The sequence below is a fragment of the Brassica napus genome, chromosome C4, assembly GCF_020379485.1.
Source record: "Brassica napus cultivar Da-Ae chromosome C4, Da-Ae, whole genome shotgun sequence".
Taxonomy (NCBI): domain Eukaryota; kingdom Viridiplantae; phylum Streptophyta; class Magnoliopsida; order Brassicales; family Brassicaceae; genus Brassica; species Brassica napus.
In genome coordinates this window covers 61,702,249-61,722,274 of record NC_063447.1, presented here as the reverse complement: position 1 = coordinate 61,722,274, position 20,026 = coordinate 61,702,249, and the positions used below count along the sequence as shown (strand labels likewise).

The following is a 20,026-nucleotide window of genomic DNA, read 5'->3' as shown; positions in this document are numbered from 1 at the left end:
GGACCCGGAGGAGCAGGAGCGGATACAGCAGCGGGAGCGAGAGGAGCAGGAGCAGGAGCGGGTGCAGCAGAGGGAGATGTATGGTAGGAGCTGTGGGGCGAAGGGGAATCCTGAAAATGACTGGAATCCCGAGACTGGCTCCCCGTACCACCACGACCACGACGCTGTCGAGGCCGGGTCTGATCATCATGAGACCTGTAAATTAAAAAAATATATTTAATAAATACAGAAATATATAAATTAATTTTTTTTATTAAAAAAAAAATCCCAAATAATTTAATCACAGAAAAAGATTTATATATATTAAATTTTTTTAATAAATATATAAAAATAGTTCTAATAAACAAAAAATAGTTTTAATAAATAAAAATTGTTTAATAATTACAAAAAAATAGTTTTAATAATATATATATATGAAAAATATTTTTAAATCCCAAATAATAGTATTTAATCACAAAAAAAGTTTTATAGATATTTAAAATGTTTTGTAAAATCCAAAAAATCGAATTTATATAGAAATTTTTTTTTGTAAAATCCAAAAAATCGAATTTATATAGAAAAATCGTTTTGTAAAATACAAAAATCGATTTTATATACAAAAATCGATTTTATAAATACAAAAAATAAAAAAATTATAAAAAAATTCTAAATCAATTCAACAAAACAAATTATTCAACCAAATCACAATTCTAAACCTATTATACAACCAAATCACAATCCTAACCAATCACCCTAACAAAAATCTATCAAAACTACACAAAAACCTAACAAATAGAACCTAAGAGAGTGGGATAGGGTCCTTACATGATTTGTGTAAGAGAAGAGGGAGATCGCCGGAGATATCGTCGGATTTCAGGGGGAAATCGCCGGAGAGAAAGAGAGGAGTCGCGCAGAGGAAGAAGAGAGAAATGGGGAAGAAGAAGGGGCTCGTGGTTATAAAACCTAGGGTCCGACGGACATTATCCGTCGGAATTCTAATTTCAATTTTCGCGAAATATTTGCCCGGTAAAATGAAAATATTCCGAGGAAATTCCGACAGATAGTAAAATATCCGTCGGAATTTCCTCGGAATATTCCGAGGAAATACCGAGGAACTAGTGTTTGGGGTTTCAAAACATCAATTTTTTTTGCCGTATTTCATTTCTTATACAATTGTAATGCATACCATTGAGGATTCTTTGTATACATGAGCATAAACCATGAAATAACAAATTTCAAAACTAATTGAAAGTATTCCCTTTACCGTTCATTAAAAGGTATAAGTGTTTCTCTTATGTTGCGAGATTTCGTTCATACAATCGGAAAAGTGTTAATTATACGGTAAGGAACAAATTTTTGACTTCATAATGAACGTAAGACACTTAATAAGGGTTATATAGGTGTTATTCAAACGGCAAAACGTTGTTTTCGGTTTAAAAACCCTATTTCCTCGGAATTTCCTCGGATTATTCCGAGGGAACTCCGAGGAAAACCTCTTCTTCCTCGGAATTTCCTCGGAATATTCCGAGGAAATTCCGACGAACTAGTGTTTGGGGTTTCAAAACGTAATTTTTTTTAAAAAACGCATCGATCGATGCGTTTTTGAACAAAAACAAATCGATCGATTACTAAGATGGACCGGCCCGTAAGATTGTGATCGATCGATGAGAGTATCCCATCGATCGATCGAGAATCTGAATTGTTCCTCGGAATGCCCTCGGAAAATCTTGTATGTTTTTTTAAAAACGCATCGATCGATGCGTTTTTGAACAAAAACAAATCGATCGATTACTAAGATGGACCGGCCCGTAAGATTGTGATCGATCGATGAGAGTATCCCATCGATCGATCGAGAATCTGAATTGTTCCTCGGAATGCCCTCGGAAAATCTTGTATGTTTTTTTAAAAACGCATCGATCGATGCGTTTTTGAACAAAAACAAATCGATCGATTACTAAGATGGACCGGGCCGTAAGATTGTGATCGATCGATGAGAGTATCCCATCGATCGATCGAGAATCTGAATTGTTCCTCGGAATGCCCTCGGAAAATCTTGTATGTTTTTTTTAAAACGCATCGATCGATGCGTTTTTGAACAAAAACAAATCGATCGATTACTAAGATGGACCGGGCCGTAAGATTGTGATCGATCGATACGTTATAGAACAAAAACGCATCGATCGATGCGTGTTCGGATAACAGAATTATAAGGCAAAACCCGACCTTTTTTGGATCTAAACCTTAGAACTCTCATCCCCTCCGATTTCCCCTATAATTCGCCCCCCTTTCTCTCTCTATAATCATCCGATTTGAACAATTTTGGGCTCTATTCCACTTGATTTTTCGAGCTCTACCTGATTCCTACACTCGTCTTCACCCTAAGACAGGTATACTCCGCGAATCTCCACATTCTGAAATCGTGTTCTTGAGCAATTTTTTGGGTTTTGTGAATTTCTTATTTCCGTGTTGATTCCTTGATCAAATATGCATGAAACAGATGTTTAAACATGGAATAGAACACAATTGTCTGTGATCAACGAGTTTGGAACAAGATTTGAGATGATTTAGGGATTGAGAATTTTTTTCAATTTGGTTTTTTTTATCACAACTCGATTTCGCTTTTCATTTTCATGTTGCTTTGAGTTCTTAATTGATTATAACCATGTTGAGAGCAATGATTCTATTTTGTAGAGAATGAAGCGCACGAAAACATCAGCAAAGAAAAACACACAAGAAGAGGGTTCGTCTCAGCTGGAGAAGCAAAGGCCAAAGAAGTGGGATAAGTCTGATACCACCCACTACAACAACATGAAGAAGGTAGCCGTTCCGGCTACACAACTAGCATGTCCTGAGACGATGACAATATTGGGAATCAAAGCAGACATTGAAGGACTGTTCCAGAACATGGGTCTAGGCCAACTATACAACCTCAACGAACCCACTTGTCCGGAGTTGGTACGCCAGTTCATAGCATCCGCATACGTTACCCGTCCCGATGATAGCCATCAGGAAGGTTTTCTGGCATTCGTAGTGCAGAAAGTATACTATGAGGTATCTTTCACAGACCTCTACGGACTATTTGGATTGAGTGCAGGGGAGAGGACATCGGGTCTTTATTGGACTTCAGAGCTGTTGAACTTCTGGGAAACGATTGGCACAGGGGTTTATAGATGTTCTCAGGCAAATGCCACACGCCTCATTGGCTCATTGCTATACGGGACAACCACAACCGCATCAGTCACGCAATGGGAGTTGTGCCTCCTGTACCAAGGTGTGAGGTATTTGCTACCGGCATTTGGAAACTCTACATTCCCACCTGCTACTGCCTTCAACATGGGAGCGGTGCTGGCCGCAAACTTAGCAGAATACAAGGGGAAAGTAACCAAATCCAAGAGCAATGCATGTGGATTTGGTGCAGTGATTACTCGGATCCTTAGACATGTGGGTGTAGACTGCGAGAACCAGCAGGTAGCACTGGACAGATCGAACAACATTGCTTGGAACTACCTGGATGTCATTTCTCTAGTAAGTAAGGAGTTCATAGCTGGTCCCCACTCGAGGATCCATCGGGATGGTCCTTACGTCTACGTATTCCAGGACCGAGCGAAGAAAACACTCTACTGCCACCTGCCTCAGATCGGCCTGACTGCTCTACTTTCAGAGGCTGCAGTTGAGTTCCTACCCCCTGCTACCGCACTAGTAGACAAGCCATCCTTCTTCACGCCAAAATATCAGACCAAAGGCAAGGGCGTGGTTGATGAAGAAGGACAAGATGAGGCTGCACAAGCCATTCCAGATGATTCACAACCCCATCAGCTACTCCCATCAGACTCCAGCCAGTACAAGCTGCAAGAGCTTCCACCGAACGCCACTTCGCGCCAGCAACAACATTGGAGAGATCAGAGCATAAAGACAAACAACGACATGCTACACAAGATCTGGGCTGCCATTTCACGTATCAGGCCGTGTCGTTGCCAAAAGGATGATGTAGTTCATCGGGACAACTCTCCATCCAGCTCTGGTTCGGGTTCGAGTGGTACACACAGGGTAAGAAAGAGGTCCAAGAGACCCAACGATGCAGGAACATCTGGAGCAGGAGACGAGGAGTAGGAGCTATCACCGGCTATTTTATTTTCTTTTCTATTCTAACGTTTTATGGTCTTATTTTCTGTTAATTTTGAACTGAGTTTTTTTTTAGGTTTCTTAATTATGAGTTCGTATTTCTTTTACATGGTTTCTTTGTTTTATTTGGTTGTGTTTTGTGTAGCTTTTAATTCGTATTCAGCTTTGCCTTGCTAGATAAACCAAATAACTATTATCCGAGGAAAGAGGTTATATCAAGTGTTCCTCGGAATTTCCTCGGTATTTCTTAAAAAAAAAAAAATAAGTTCAATGGTAGTCTGTTTCCGAGTCATCATCACCAGATGAATCTGAATCTGGATCTTGGTGAAACTCTCCAATCACTGGTTCATCCTCTACGTGAACGACGGCTTCCTCTCCAAAGTCGGTTAAATCGACTACAAGGCCAACTCCAGCTAAATCTTCTGCTGCACTACAGTTGCCGGATGTGCTTGGTTGTAGTGGGTCTTCCAGCTCAGAACTTCCCTGAACTCGGCCTCTCGGGTTGAGTCTTGTAACAGTAACCCATGGATCATCTCTGTTCCTTACCCGGGGGTACTTGATATAACAAACCTGTAACATTTAGAAAAATTATAAATTAATACACATGATGATGAATCATTCTGAATAATTAACATTTAATTACCTGATCGGCCTGGGAAGCAAGAATGAAAGGATCATAATATTGCAGCTTTCGCCTCGAATTTACTGATGTAACACCAAATGCATCTGTTCTCACACCTCGATCTGGGGTGTTGTCGTGCCAATCACAATAGAAAACAGTACAGCGCAATCCAACCATGCCCAAATACTTGATTTCCAAAATCTCATGTATGTGTCCGTAGTATACATCATCTCCTGATGCAGAACAAACGCCAGCATCATAAGTCGTACTCGAACGTCTCCTCTTCTGAGTTGTGAATGCATATCCTCGAGTACAAAATCTCGGATATGACTTCACAACAAAGTTTGGTCCAACGACCATCTCACGTATCCAATCGTCAAATGTTTCACCTCTGGCCAAACCAGCAGACACCTATTAATAGCACATATATATATATTATATCAATAAATGTGAATTAGTATAAATATGTGATAAAATATATTTTAATTTGTTTAAAGCACTCACATAAGTAAACATCCATCCAGTAAATTCTCTCTGCTTCATTTCTTCTAGTTCGTCCTCTGTGGCGTATCTATACTCGAACCGCTTTTCTGCCATGAAAATCCTGTATATGATGACAATAATGTAATTAATTAAGATTTAAATTTCAACTTGTTAAAATAAAAATTTGTAAGCTCATTTATTTACCTCTCATATTGAAGAACGTCTTCGCAGTTGGTGAGCAAATATGTTTGCAAATGACTGCGCTCCTGCTCAGTAAGTCGACGGTCCTTTGGTTTTCCGCTAAGTCGTCCAACGTCTGTGAAAATGTCTGGAACCGTAACATGATATGTTGCCCGTTCGCCTCTATCATCATGCCGAGCAGGTCTTCTGTTTTTGGTCTGAACTTCTGCTGGAAAGTAGTACTCGGCAAAGTTTGAAGTTTCTTCATTGATCATCTGTGCGACTATAGAACCTTCCACCCTACTTAAATTTTTCACCATCTTCTTCAAATGGAACATATACCGCTCATACAGATACATCCATCTATACTGCACAGGACCACCAAGTTCCAATTCTCTTGCCAGGTGAATAACAAGATGCTCCATAACATCAAAAAATGAGGGAGGAAATATCTTCTCAAGGTTGCACTGAATCACGGCTATGTTAGTCTTCAAATTTTCAATACCTTCAAGAGTCACTGATCTCGTGCATAAATCGCGGAAGAAACCACTTATCCCTGCAATTGCTTCATGAACATTTCGTGGTAATAGTTCCTTGAAGGCGAACGGAAGGAGGCGCTGCATCATTACATGGCAATCGTGGCTTTTCAAGCCAGTAAACTTTCCTTCCTTTCTGTCGATACAGTTACGCAAATTTGATGCGTAACCGTCTGGAAATTCCACATCGTTTGAAATCCAATCAAAGAACGCATCTTTTCCCGCTGCATCAAGTCGGTATATGGGAAAAGGAGCCCTACCATTCTCATCAACATGAAGTTCTGAACGAGCACATATATCGACTAAATCCAGTCTTGACTTCAAATTATCCTTTGTTTTACCTTGAACATTAAGGATCGTGTTCATGAGATTGTCAAAAAAGTTCTTCTCAATATGCATGACATCTAAATTATGCCTTAGCAGATGATCCTCCCAGTATGGCAGATCCCAGAAAATACTTTTTTTGTGCCAGTTATGTAGTTCTCCAACAGCATCTACCGGAAAACGCTCATGTCCACCGACTTCTGGCGTCCTTTCTGCACCAAAATCTCTTAGTTGTATCTTCAAATCTTTCCCACAAATTTCCGGAGGTGGACTGTCAAACACCCTCTTGTTCTTCGTAAACAAATTCCTACTCCTACGATATGGATGATCAGGTGGTAGGAATCTCCTGTGACAGTCAAACCAACACGTTTTCCTTCCGTGCTTTAGTTGGAAAGCATCAGTGTTATCTTGACAATATGGACATGATAGCCTTCCATGCGTTGTCCATCCAGACAACATACCATATGCTGGAAAATCACTTATTGTCCACATTAGTACTGCCCGCATTTGAAAGTTTTCTTTACACGAAACATCGTATGTTTCAGCACCTTGAGCCCATAGTTGTTGCAACTCATATATTAGTGGCTGAAGAAACACATCAAGTGATCTCTTAGGATGCTCTGGTCCGGGAACGAGAATCGAGAGAAACAAAAACTCTCGTCGCAAGCACAAGTTTGGGGGGAGGTTGTATGGTGTAAGAATGACGGGCCATAGAGAATACTGTCTTCCACTCTTGCCAAACGGACTGAAACCATCAGTACATAATCCAAGGTAGACATTTCTTCTCTCATACGCAAAGTCGGGATACTTTGATTGGAAATGCTTCCACGCTTTTGCATCTGAAGGATGTCTGATCTCACCATCTGTTGAGTGCTCCGCATGCCATCTCATTGGTTGCGCTGTGCGTTCAGACAGATACAACCTCTGCAACCTTTCCGTCAAAGGTAAATACCACATCCTTTTATATGGCACTGGAACTCTTCCACTCGTATCTTTATAACGAGGCTTTCCACAAAATTTGCATGTAACCCGCTGTTCATCCGCCCTCCAATAAATCATGCAGTTGTCGCTGCATACATCTATTACCTGATACGATAAACCAAGACCAGCTACGAGTTTCTGAACCTCGTAGTATGAACCAGGAGCTACATTATCCTCGGGTAGAATACCTTTTACAAAATCAGCAATCGCATCCACACAGTCTTCAGCCAAATTATAATCTGTTTTAATGCCCATCAATCTTGTAGCAGATGATAAAGCTGAATGACCATCTCTGCAACCTTCGTACAATGGTTGCTTTCCAGCATCCAACATATCATAAAATCTCCTAGCTTCTGCATTGGGTAAATCTTCCCCTCTAAAATGATCATTTACCATCTGCTCAGTACCTACACCATAATCTACATCCGTTCTAATTGGTTCTTCTAATCTAACCGCTGGCTGAGGTTCACTAGTACTACCATGTTCATAATCAGTTTCCCCATGATGATACCAAATTTTGTAACTTCGTGTAAACCCACTCAAATATAGATGAGTCCAAACATCCCACTCTTTAATAACCTTTCTATTTTTACAATTAGAGCAAGGACATCTTAACATACCTGTTTTTGCTTCCGGTTGTCGGTGAACTAACCCCATGAATTCAGTTATACCTCGTTGGTATTCTTCCGTAAGCAATCTCGTGTTCGGATCCAAATGAGGTCGATCGATCCAAGAACGAAAATAATTTGAAGAAGACATATTTTTTATGAATCAAATTCGTGTGTAAATAGAGTAAGAGGGAGGATGAAGATATGAAGTGAATGAAGAGGAAGAGGAGTGCTTGTATTTATAGTTTAAATCCTGCCGACATACCGAGGAAATTCCGACGGAATTCCGACGGACAAAACTAGTTCGTCGGAATTTCCTCGGAATTTTGTAAAATCCCCCAACGGCTATAATATTTCCTCGGAATTCATCAGTTTTTTCCGAGGAACACAGTTTTCCTCGGAATTTCCTCAGAATATTCCGACGGACTGTAGTTTCCTCGGAATTTCGTCGGTATATTCCGAGGAAATTCCGAGGAAACCCAATTTTGTGTTTCCTCGAAATTTCCTCGGAAATTCCTCGGTATATTCCGAGGATTTCATTTTCCGTCGGAATGTCCGTCAGAATATCGCTGTTTTCTTGTAGTGAATATTGCTTAGATAGATGTAATAAATATAAATAAAAATATATTTACTTATTTTTTTATTCTGTGTGAAAATTGTCAAAAAGTTTGATTAGTTGTAATAGTAGTAATCTTAGATTTTTATCCAAATCTTCATACATATTTTCATACCATAACAGTAACCACTTTGTACGATTTCGTGATGTTTAAGAAGTATCTAATCAGAACTTTTTTTCCCTTAAATATATATGGTGCCATGGTGGCAGATAGTAGCGGGTAGTTTGATTCTCAGTCTCTGTTTTTCTTTAGAGTATTGCATTGTATTGAAGAAGAAACCAAACAAATCAATCACTATAAATTTTATCTTAACTTTTCTTTTTCAAACTTATTTTATCTCAACTTTATTCTGTATATTATTTTAACCTTTGATTATTGTAGATGACTTTCATATTATCGCAGCTCATCATCTTTTTCTTGCGGAGAATATTTTGGGTACTAATACTGTACATAAAAAACTACACACTATCTTTATCAGAAGGATCAACCTAACTAAAAATCAAGAACAGTTCCGGCGAATCTGCCCTCGTCACGTCAAGATTCTGGACACTATGGTTCTTGACAGTTGACACCTCCCTTAGAAAAGTTTGCTTTGATGTGGCCTTGAGTTTCTTAAGATTGTTGTTTATAATGTCATATTTTGTGTTAGTTTTTTAAGTTTCTGAACAAGAATTTTACCAGGATTTGTTTGGTCACCGAAGCGGTATCCCCCGGCGGCATCATTGGGATGCTAAGCAGATCTCCAGAGCTTTTCAACTTTTTGCACTGTTTCTCTGCTACTAATAAAATCATAAAGTTTTTGTTGAAAAGTAAAATCAAAAGTATTTCACCTTTTTATTTGCTTTTCGGCGGCTACAAACGGCCCAATACCGGTAAAAGAAAGTCATAAATTGAACTGGTGGAACAATCTGCAACAATAGTTCGACTTCCTCGCTCTTAAATCTTAAATCAGTTTTCTCAAGTTTGAATGTTAAACTAAGAGTTTTCCTGCGCCTTAGACAGAAATAATAATATATATATATAATAATATTATTATTTTAAAAAGTTTAAATTTTGAGATTATTATTTTTATAGTTTAATTTCACCGGTTCGGAAAAATTCATAAATACAATCTTGGTTTATATGTTTCTGTTTATTTTATTTGAAATTTTAATAAAATTTAAATTATACTTTTATTTATATTATAATGTATTTAATTATTATTTATTTAAATTATTTATTTATTCTTTAATTTTAGAAATGTCTTTATTTAATATATAATTTTTTTTATAAATTTTGCATTTGTGTTGGTTTTAGTTAAAATACGTTAAATTGGTAAAAATAATATGCTAATTAATCTAGAGAACCGATGAATTTAAGTTGTTAATGTAAATTTACAATTAATTTTGATTATATATATATACAAAATATGATATATAATTGATGTAAAAAATAGTTGTAAATATATTTAGTTTATATTAATGTGATATGTATTTTATTTTAATGGTGATATATCAATTTATTAAATATTTGAATTTTTTTTTTCAAAAAAAAAATATATATAGAAAGTTTACTTTAATGATGATATAAAAGCTATTAGTAATAACCAAAATTTATAAATCTTACCAAAAATAACTTTTTTTTGTAAAAAAAATTTACAAGTCGTATTTAGGTATGTGTCATGTCATATTTAAGTAGATGCTATATCATTTTCTTAGTGAGAATGAATGTAAGAGTGACACATGTGCACATCGCTTTGCAAATAATGTTTATGAGATATTCACATCGGTTCTTCTATTTTAGCATGACCAAAAACAAATTATTATATAAGGAAAATCGAAAAACACAGACTCTAATGCTGTAATTTATTAATATTTCTGAGTCAATATTTATCAATATTTCGAGTAACCATGTTTAAAATTTATCGTCACTGACTTTTATTTTATTTTATCTGTATTTAGAAAATTAATTTATGTTATTTTGCCTAATGTTCTTACCAGCTAGAAATTTAAGATAATTAGATCCATGACTTGGCAACAGCTGTGTGAATGTATGCATAAATTAACTTAAATATCTCCGAGTATTCACGTTGTTTGGTAAAAGTATTCACGTTGCTTGACTTTGAATATGAATTTTCTTGGAGACTTTTTATTTTAATTTTTTGCGCATGTATTACTTGAATATGGGGGGGGGGGGGGGGGGGGGGGGGTGGGGGGGGGGGGGGGGGGGGGGGGGGGGGGGGGGGTGGGGGTGGGGGTGGGGGGACATGCAGATAGATAGAGGTCAATCAGTCAAAATATAACCGCGCATATATTAATTTAAACTAATAGAGAGGCTTTACTAATTACGGAATCTAAACAGTACTAATCTTTAGACTATTCTCCTTAGCTTAACAATAGGAAAAATTGAACACACAAGGACTAGTTATTAAAATTAATAAATTATCATGCTTTCACCAACTTCTTTTTAAACTGACATGTGGTCTCTCAACTACTTTTGTTACAGAATCCCCTATATATTAATTGAGAACCATTTGAAAAATTAGAACCTTAATTTTGTATTAATTAAAAAAAAACTCAAATCCTAGGTGGCACTCTAAATGCCTTCTAAATTTCATTTCAAAGAATTCTAGAGCATCTAATATAAAGTATAGTTTAATCTAATAGTGTCACATTATTTCATAATTATATAACACTAGAGAACATTATATTAACTTAAAATATATGAAGTGTGTATTCTTTCCTTAAATAAAAGTTACGGAATTACCTAATATGATTTACATATATATAGCAATGAATGATTATGAATAATAAAGATTTGATAACAATTTTTGCATCCTTATTCATTTTTGTTTAAATTTATATTATTAAAAAAAATTAAACAATCACATTAACCATATAATAAAATAATTAGATTTTTTCTTATATGTTATATTTTGAATTTCTTAAAATGACTTTAAATTACAAAAATGAGGAAACCTTATATGTTATATATATATTTTTTTTAAAACGACTTTAAAATACAAAAATGAGGACACCTTATATGTTATATTTTTCTTATATGTTAGAATTTTCTTATATGTTATATTTTGAATTTTTTTAAAACAACTTTAAATTACAAAAATGTAAGTTTTCCTTAAATATACGACTAAAAACATTAAAATGACATGTATCAATTCGATGGTTGATTTGAAAGCTTTCAAAACTATATGGAAGATAAAAGTCAAAATAATTTAACTGTGGAAACAATACTGTTCACTTTTTTCAAGAATGTGTTCGATGGAAAAAATAAAGTTTTTATGTCATAATTTGTTTAATGTCCACTAGAGAACTTTATATTAACCTAAAATATAAGAAGTGTGTATTCTTTCCTTAAATAAAAGCTACAGAATTACCTAATATGATATACATATATGACAATTAATGATTATGAATAAAAAAGATTTGATAACAATTTTTGCATCCTTCTTCATTTTTGTTTAATTTTATATTATTAAAAAAAATAAACAATCACATTAACCATATAATAAAAAAAATTGATTTTTTCTTATATGTTATATTTTGAATTTTTTAAAATGACTTTAAATTACAAAAATGAGGAAACCTTATATGTTATATATATTTTTTTAAACGACTTTAAAATACAAAAATGAGGACACCTTATATGTTATATTTTTCTTATATGTTAGATTTTTTCTTATATGTTATATTTTGAATTTTTTAAAACGACTTTAAATTACAAAAATGTAAGTTTTCCTTAAGTTTACGATTAAAAACATTAAAATGACATGTATCAGTTTGATGGTTGATTTGAAAGCTTTTAAAACCATACGTAAGATAAAAGTCAAAATAATTCAACTGTGAAAACAATACTGTTCACTTTTTCAAGAATGTGTTCGAGGGAAAAATAAGGTTTTTATGTCATAATTTGTTTAATGTCCACTAGAGAACATTATATTAACCTAAAATATAAGAAGTGTGAATTCTTTCCCTAAATAAAAGCTACGAAATTACCTAATATGATTTACATATATATGACAATTAATGATTATGAATAATAAAGATTTGATAACAAATTTTGCATCCTTCTTCATTTTTTTAAATTTTATATTATTAAAAAAAATAAACAATCACATTAACCATATAATTAAAAAACTAGATTTTTTCTTATATGTTATATTTTGAATTTTTTAAAATGACTTTAAATTACAAAAATGAGAAAACCTTATATGTTATATTTTTTTTTAAACGACTTCAAAATACAAAAATGAGGACACCTTATATGTTATATTTTTCTTATATGTTAGATTTTTTCTTATATGTTATATTTTGAATTTTTTAAAACGACTTTAAATTACAAAATGTAAGTTTTTCTTAAGTATACGACTAAAAACATTAAAATGACATGTATCAATTTGATGGTTGATTTGAAAGCTTTCAAAACCATATGGAAGATAAAAGTCAAAATAATTCAACTGTGAAAACAATACTGTTCATTTTTTAAAGAATGTGTTCGATGGAAAAAATAAGGTTTTTATGTCATAATTTGTTTAATGTCCAATCCGATCAACCCATGATGTATTAATTATAGTTTTGTTCCATTATTTTTAATAAAAATTGATCCGATCCATCGGAAAGAAATTATATAATAACAACAAAAAATATTTTATATATATAAATAAAATGATCAAATATATAAAAGAAACTATCGATAATATATACAAATAAACTCACCCTGCGCAAGGCGCAGGTCTTATCCTAGTTAAATGTTATAAGGCCCATATTATAAATGAGGTCAGGTACCATGACGTAAGCTTTGTAACAAAAACTACTTAAGGTAACGAATTATGAGAATAGGGAAATGTAGTTTAACGGTCAACGAACTTTAGTGTAAACAAAGTATAAAAACACCACTGATCAGACGTTGATTTTACGTTGCCTATGTCCACCTATCGATGTGGACTGGCAACCAGCATAGAGCCATTCAACGTGGAACATGGCTGTGGAAAATAGAAACGAACATACTTATTTAGCTGACACAGAAAAGTATTAGTGTAGTTCTATTGATTTGAATGGTCCTCGTACAGTAATTAAATATTCGTGGAAACTTTGCGTTACACACTGCAAACACCACCTACATATGTACAATTTCATTTGACTCCAGACTTATGAACACAACAACATCATGAATACTAACCACTTATTATAATTGACCATGCCTTGACTTGAAGTTTCAATAGCAGGGATACAGACTTTTGTAACCATACTTTTCATCACATCATGCTGCTAATTAGTTATTTTGTTTATTTTTTAACAATTAGCTACGTACATTTTACTCTATGAAGTTTAACCACCATGGTGTGACTATTGAATCGCTTCGAATTAATTTACCAGTAAGGGACTTACATTGATGTTTCAGAGTGTCATGTCTTCACTGTGGACTATAATTTTTGAGTCTTAATCGAATTCATTTTAGAGAAAAGTTTAACAAGCTTGTATGCATCAGAGTCGGACATCATTTTATATGCTAGACATTATTTATCTAATTTCCAACGTGAGACTTTGTTTGCACTCACTACACTAAAATTAGATCTAGCCATGTTCTTCTTTTGATTTCTTTTTTTTACTCTCTCAGATTGTGAAAACAGAGATAGAAAAAGTGAGTGATCTTGTAAACTATACCGGAGATGTTTTCGATACTTCATAGTGGATGTTATAGGTCCCAAAACCACCCCAGACGCATCGGTTGCGATCTGGATGAACAAGTTTTGTGTCTCAGATATGTGTGAACCATTGAGTAGTATGGGACATGATTTAAGAATAAATCCTTAACATAAAACTAAATGAACTTTTTATAGATAGAAATTTAGCATTTTCTTGTTTATTCAATAAATCAAAACCTAATGCCATCAAATCAATAGATGAAAAAACTTCAATACCGGTTTGATTTTAGTAAAAATCTAGAAAAAATCTGAACCGGATTATAAGATTAAAATAACCTAAATTTTAGGTTACTTTAGAAAAAGCCAAAATACAACATATTTAGTTTTGGGATAATTTGCAAAATATCCTATTTAGGATTTGAAATTTGATAATTGTATTTTCTATTTTAACTTTTGAAAAATACACTTCCTTAATTATGAATTGACCTTTTTACCCAAGATATAATTCGAAATTAATATATAAATTCGAAATTAATAAAATAATATCATTAAAATTAGATAAATATGTGTGTTGAGATAAATATGTGATTTTACCATTTAAATTTTACAATAACAAAGATAATCATGTGAATTATGACTTGTTTTGACTTTATCATGATGTTTATACAGATTTTCCTTTATTTTATTTTCTTCAACTTACATAAACAAGTCACGTTGTTAAAAAAGAAAAGCAAGTCACGTTTGTCTCTACAAAATTTTCATCTTTTCTACTGGAGCCAAGTAAGTTCTAGCTAATATGATATATTCGGATATGTGTTTTTTTTTTTGATTTTGAATATGAAAAAGAATTGCACTGATTATTATTCATCGGTTTGTTCTTTTTTTTTCACGTGTCATGAAAATCCAATAAATCTGTTTGAGCCAATGATTTGATTCGTGTATCTTACAAATTTTTTAATTTATGTTGTTTATATAGAGATGGAGTACAAGATTCAAAAATGAAGTAATGGAAAAAGAAAGACAGAGGAAGAACAAACACATAACAACAGTTTAAAGTCACAGAAAACATATGGTGTTGCTTGCATTGAAGTCTTATCGAAAGATTACTTTCATGTGTATATGAAAGAGTTGGAAAAAATTCTGAACAGTGGATTCACAAATAATTCCCTATCTCTAACGATTTTCTTTTAAAATAATTTTTTTAAAAATTGTTTAATAGGAATTGATAACTATTAAGATTGGGCAATTTGGTAAATTTATATATAAATAAGTGTATTTTTCAAAAAGCTTAAACAAATGTGTATTTTTCAAATTATATTCTTATTGAAGTGCATTTATCCAAAATTTCCCTTTAGGTTTTAGTGCTGATTACATTATTTGGGCCACCTACTTCTTATATAGAAGGAAGCTGGAAACCCGCATTTGATCGAAGCCCACACCAGAGATCACATTTGATTGAAGCCCATATTTAAACTAATAAGTTATTGCTTTATTGTTTAAAGGGTGTTTTTTCTCATAACAATTTAGTTATTTTATTTGATCTTGTCACTTTTTTATTTCATAGAAATATATTATTTCGTATCTTTTTTTTGTTCCTCTTTGAGTTCTTTTTCTTACCCAATATTCTTTTGTGTGTGTTTAGACTTTTAGTTACTCGTATCAATTTTTTTTATAGTAAAATGTGAGAGTTACCGACAATGAAATATATATATATATGAATCTTTTTGTCGTAATTTTTTCTCTGCGTATTACTCTTTGTATAAATAACTTAAATATGTTTGTAAATCAAAATCACAACTCTTACTGGTAATATAACCAATGTAGTTGACTAGATCAATCAAACTATCAAATTGAAAGGAAAAGCTTGTGGAACCTATTAAAATACAAGGTCTGTTTTTATTATAATAGTATACTTCATGTACAAAGATCCAGAATTTACTGTTCTAGGGGTACTGCTGCAAAAATTACAAATTAACCTTGTACAAAACATGATTGCGTGCGTATCAACTATGCATCTAATTTCTATCATTTCCCATAGGCAAGGACTCGGTTATATCGTCTGCAGCACAGACAACCATTTCTTGATACTCTTGTACATGTCCAACGGTGTCGATTGCTCCCTTTTCTCGAGAAATTTTTTGAACCACTTGGCTGAATCTTTAGCATATCTTTTCAGATCATCTGCATAGTCAACGTAGTAAAGACCAAACCTCATCGTGTATCCGCGTTCCCATTCGAAATTATCCAACAACGACCATGTGGAATAGCCTCTAACATCACACCCGTCCACACTGCATTTTTGGGAAAATATATTAAATTATTTAGTTACCTTCCACTTAAGATTATTAGTCATGGTCTTATTCGGCTTTTTTAATATTTATGTAGTTATCTTACGTGATAGCTTTATGGAGTTCTTGAAGATGTTGCTCGTGGTATTCGATTCTCTTTATGTCCTTTAATAGTTGTTCACGTGGCTTAGTCCCAACATCGTAGTCATCATAACCTGTAATTTATAGAACTCGTTATTAAGCTGAATAAATAAAATTAAAGGAATATTTTCAATTAGGTAATTTGTAAGCTAGCGGAGATTAATTCTTGAAACGCTTACCGTTTTCAGTTATGTAGATGGTTGGATTGTTGTATTTATTTTTAATATGATTTAGAAGCTTTCGTATGCCCTCGGGATATACATAGATAAATCCTAATTCATCCTGAAATTGAAGAAGCAAAGAATAAACTCTCTGTTAAGCTTTGTTATGAACATTGTAATTCAGGCATGCCAATATATTTTTGAGATATTGTTGTTCGTACCGATTCTGAAGAAATGTAATCGCCGCTTCGATTTTTCACTAATAATGAAGGAAAAAAATATAAAGCATTATCAATTTTGATAAATATTTAGGGTAATTAGTATATTAAAACGCTCCAACTAGAAAAGTACTAAGCCTTTTTGAATGTTCAAGGTTCTTACCTTTGTACTCCACGTGTTGATCCGTCGTGAAACGAAGTCGTGAAGGGTCGCTGCGAAGCTGCCGTGTGACATATCGAGCACTGTAGTAGTTTATTCCAATAAAATCAAACGAGTCTTTTATCATTTCAGATTGTTTTTGGGTGAAAGAAGGCAATCTATTTCCAGCGTTCTTTCGAAGTGTTTTTGGATAATCTCCAAAGATTAGAGGATCAAGATGCCTACATAAATCACAAAAGAAACAAAGATAAGCGGATTAATTCTTACACTAACCTATATGAGTTTTTAATGAATCTTGTAAATGAGAACACTTACCAACCAAGATAGTAATCAAGAGCTCGTTCGACTGCTTCTTTATCGGCATCGGAATCAACGTCATAAGGTTCGACCCAAAAAGGTGATAACACTATGCCTATCTTACCATCTTGTGAGATCTGTTTGCAAAAACAAATATATTATCACAACGAATTTTAAGGTTAATATATTTTAAGGTTAATATATATGTCACAACCCTTTAGTATATTGAGATAGTATACCTTGTCACAATTTCTAAACTCGTCAACGGCTGCAGCATGAGCTAGAAGAAGATGATGAGAGACTAAATAAGGTTCGATGCTGGAATCACCAGCTACACATAAGCTGTTTACCCATTTTGAGCAACGTCCCATTGCTTTATTACCCTTGTCATAACCCGCAACACTATAAATATATGGCTCGTTAAACGTTATCCACATATCCACTTTGTCACCGAATTCTTGGAAGCACACTCTTGCAAAGTTCCGGAAATCATCACTGTTTTTGCAAACGTCAACAAAATATAAACGCAAAATTAGATTTATACGTTGTTGATTTTATGGTAAGTAATGGAAGAATATATATATATTATGGTAAGTAATGGAAGAATATATATATATATATATAGCTTACATGATTAGTGGGCTTAAGAATCCACCGTACTCATCATCTAGAGCTTGGGGGATATCCCAATGGTAGATAGTTACAAAAGGTTTTATGCCTGTGAATATGATTGAATATGTTATGATCAGAAATAAGAGATTTTTTGGACTATATTATTTAATATATGTACACACTCGTTTGAGCATATGGTTCTCACCGTTCTTGATAATTTCATCAATGAGATTTTTGTAGAATTGAATTCCTTCTTTGTTTATCCCACCGCTTAGTTTTCCACCTGAATATTCAAATTTTGAAAGATCAACAAATGATATATGTGCATGCATACACGAATATTATGAAGTTATTAAGCGTAAGTAAAGTCAAAGTTTAAAGTAATACTCACTTGGTAATATTCTTGACCAAGAGATGGAAAATCTAAAAGTGTCCATATTCATTTCCTTGATCAACTTAATGTCATCCTGCTCGCATGGTACGTGCATGGTAAATATTAGTTAAACGTAAAAAAGGACATGATGTTCACAAATCAAGGTGTAGGCCAATTTATATGTTCCACCTACTTTTTCAAGAATTCACATTTAAAACACGTTTTAAATGTTTTTTTCTGTGGCTATAAAGTATAAACATACTAAAATAATAGTTACTCACAAAGAAAAAAAAATCATACCTTATATCGATGATAAAAATCAACGGCTATATCTCCATTTTCCATATTCGTCCTTTCTGTAAAATTTTATCGTGTTACTTACTATTTATAAAAGCAAAAATATTTCACAGTTTATCAACGTGTTAATGAAGACATATCTATATTAGTTCTCTCAAGAGACCATAAAAATTGTTAATATTGATTAATAACACAGTGAAAAAATAAAGGAGTTAGATTAAATGTAGACCTGGATATGCATGTGTGAAGTTGTCCCAAATGCTCGGTGTCCTCCCTCCTTCTGCGACTGCACCTTCATACTGCATCACATGAACATAAATATATCATGAAATATTAGTTTCACTTGTTTCTAAAAATGGTTAGGCAGTAGAAACAAGCTATATTGTTCAATGTCATAATTAAAATTGTTTAAGCCACACAATTACATAAAAACCACCTAACCTGATAAGCTGAAGAACCAACACCAAAACTAAAACCAGGAGTAAAACTGTAACGATCAAGTTGTTTTGTCGAAAATCTAAGGGATCTTCCCTTTGAAATAGCGCATGAGACTAGTAAGAGTGTCACTACAAGTGCAAGCTTAATTGCCATTTTACTTAGCCTAGTAAAGAGACTTATCAAATAAATACTCAGAAAGTAATTAGGGCTTAATGGTATTCTGAGAAATACAAAGCCATGTAGAAGAGCTTAAATAGAGAGAAAGCTAGGGCATAAATGTGGCGACACAGAGTGGGAAATATTAAACTATGAAATTAAATAATCTTTACCGCGTAAACCAGTTCGCTTTCTTTGACTTATTTATTAAATAAATCACCATGTGACTAAATGATTTTTTTCTATTACCGGCGCTTTAATGTGACTAGATTTTTTACCATTATTAAGTAGGTAGATAGCATACATGGCGCAAGGTGTAAAATATTAAATAAATAATATGAAAATAATTAATGAAACGAAGATCTTTTCTGGTATTAATGAAACCAAGATTATCATCACATGTTAGTCCTTTACATTTTTTATTGAAAAGTAGTCATTTTTCCTTCAACAACCTTTTTTTTGTTTAACACGGGAATATCTTGGACTTATGAAAAAATCTAAATTAATTTTCAAAAAAAGTACAGTTTATGTATAATTTTTTTTCTTCGGATATGCAAATAGGCTCTAAATCATGGGGTCATATATGTATGGTGTCTAAACACATTACGAAGTAGTTCCTTCCGACAGGAATTGAACTTGCAACCTAAGTGCATGAAGGAGTCCGTCTTTATTATTGGACATGATGTTCCGGACTTTCGACGACTATTTTGGTGTCTTTGAAATAATCGTCCTTGTCATATCAAATGAATTGCTCACACCGGAAGAAACCACTGTTATGAAGTTTATTTTCAT

The 20,026-nt window shown here is 33.6% G+C and overlaps 1 protein-coding gene across 1 annotated transcript; it reads right to left on the bottom strand.

Annotated features, from left to right (window-relative positions):
• Positions 1 to 15,699: 15,699 nt before the first annotated feature.
• Positions 15,700 to 20,026, bottom strand: LOC106429256 (beta-glucosidase 32). Its single transcript, XM_048755280.1, has 13 exons — positions 19,082 to 20,026; positions 18,870 to 18,939; positions 18,644 to 18,699; positions 18,362 to 18,437; positions 18,176 to 18,253; positions 17,989 to 18,076; positions 17,598 to 17,853; positions 17,377 to 17,495; positions 17,065 to 17,282; positions 16,905 to 16,942; positions 16,702 to 16,804; positions 16,488 to 16,596; positions 15,700 to 16,384 (listed from the first exon to the last, which is right to left on the bottom strand). The coding sequence occupies exons 1-13, from the start codon at positions 19,229 to 19,231 to the stop codon at positions 16,144 to 16,146; spliced, it is 1,602 nt and encodes a 533-aa protein (XP_048611237.1). The 5' UTR covers positions 19,232 to 20,026; the 3' UTR covers positions 15,700 to 16,143.

Bases quoted from the DNA above. Each gene is read 5' to 3' on its own strand.
- LOC106429256 (XM_048755280.1), bottom strand. From the start codon at position 19,231: ATGGCAATTAAGCTTGCACTTGTAGTGACACTCTTACTAGTCTCATGC. The intron at 17,283-17,376 runs GTAAGTGTTCTC...TGATTTATGTAG, and splicing joins CTTGATTACTATCTTGGTTG to GCATCTTGATCCTCTAATCT. The intron at 16,597-16,701 runs GTAAGCGTTTCA...TATAAATTACAG, and splicing joins CATCTACATAACTGAAAACG to GTTATGATGACTACGATGTT.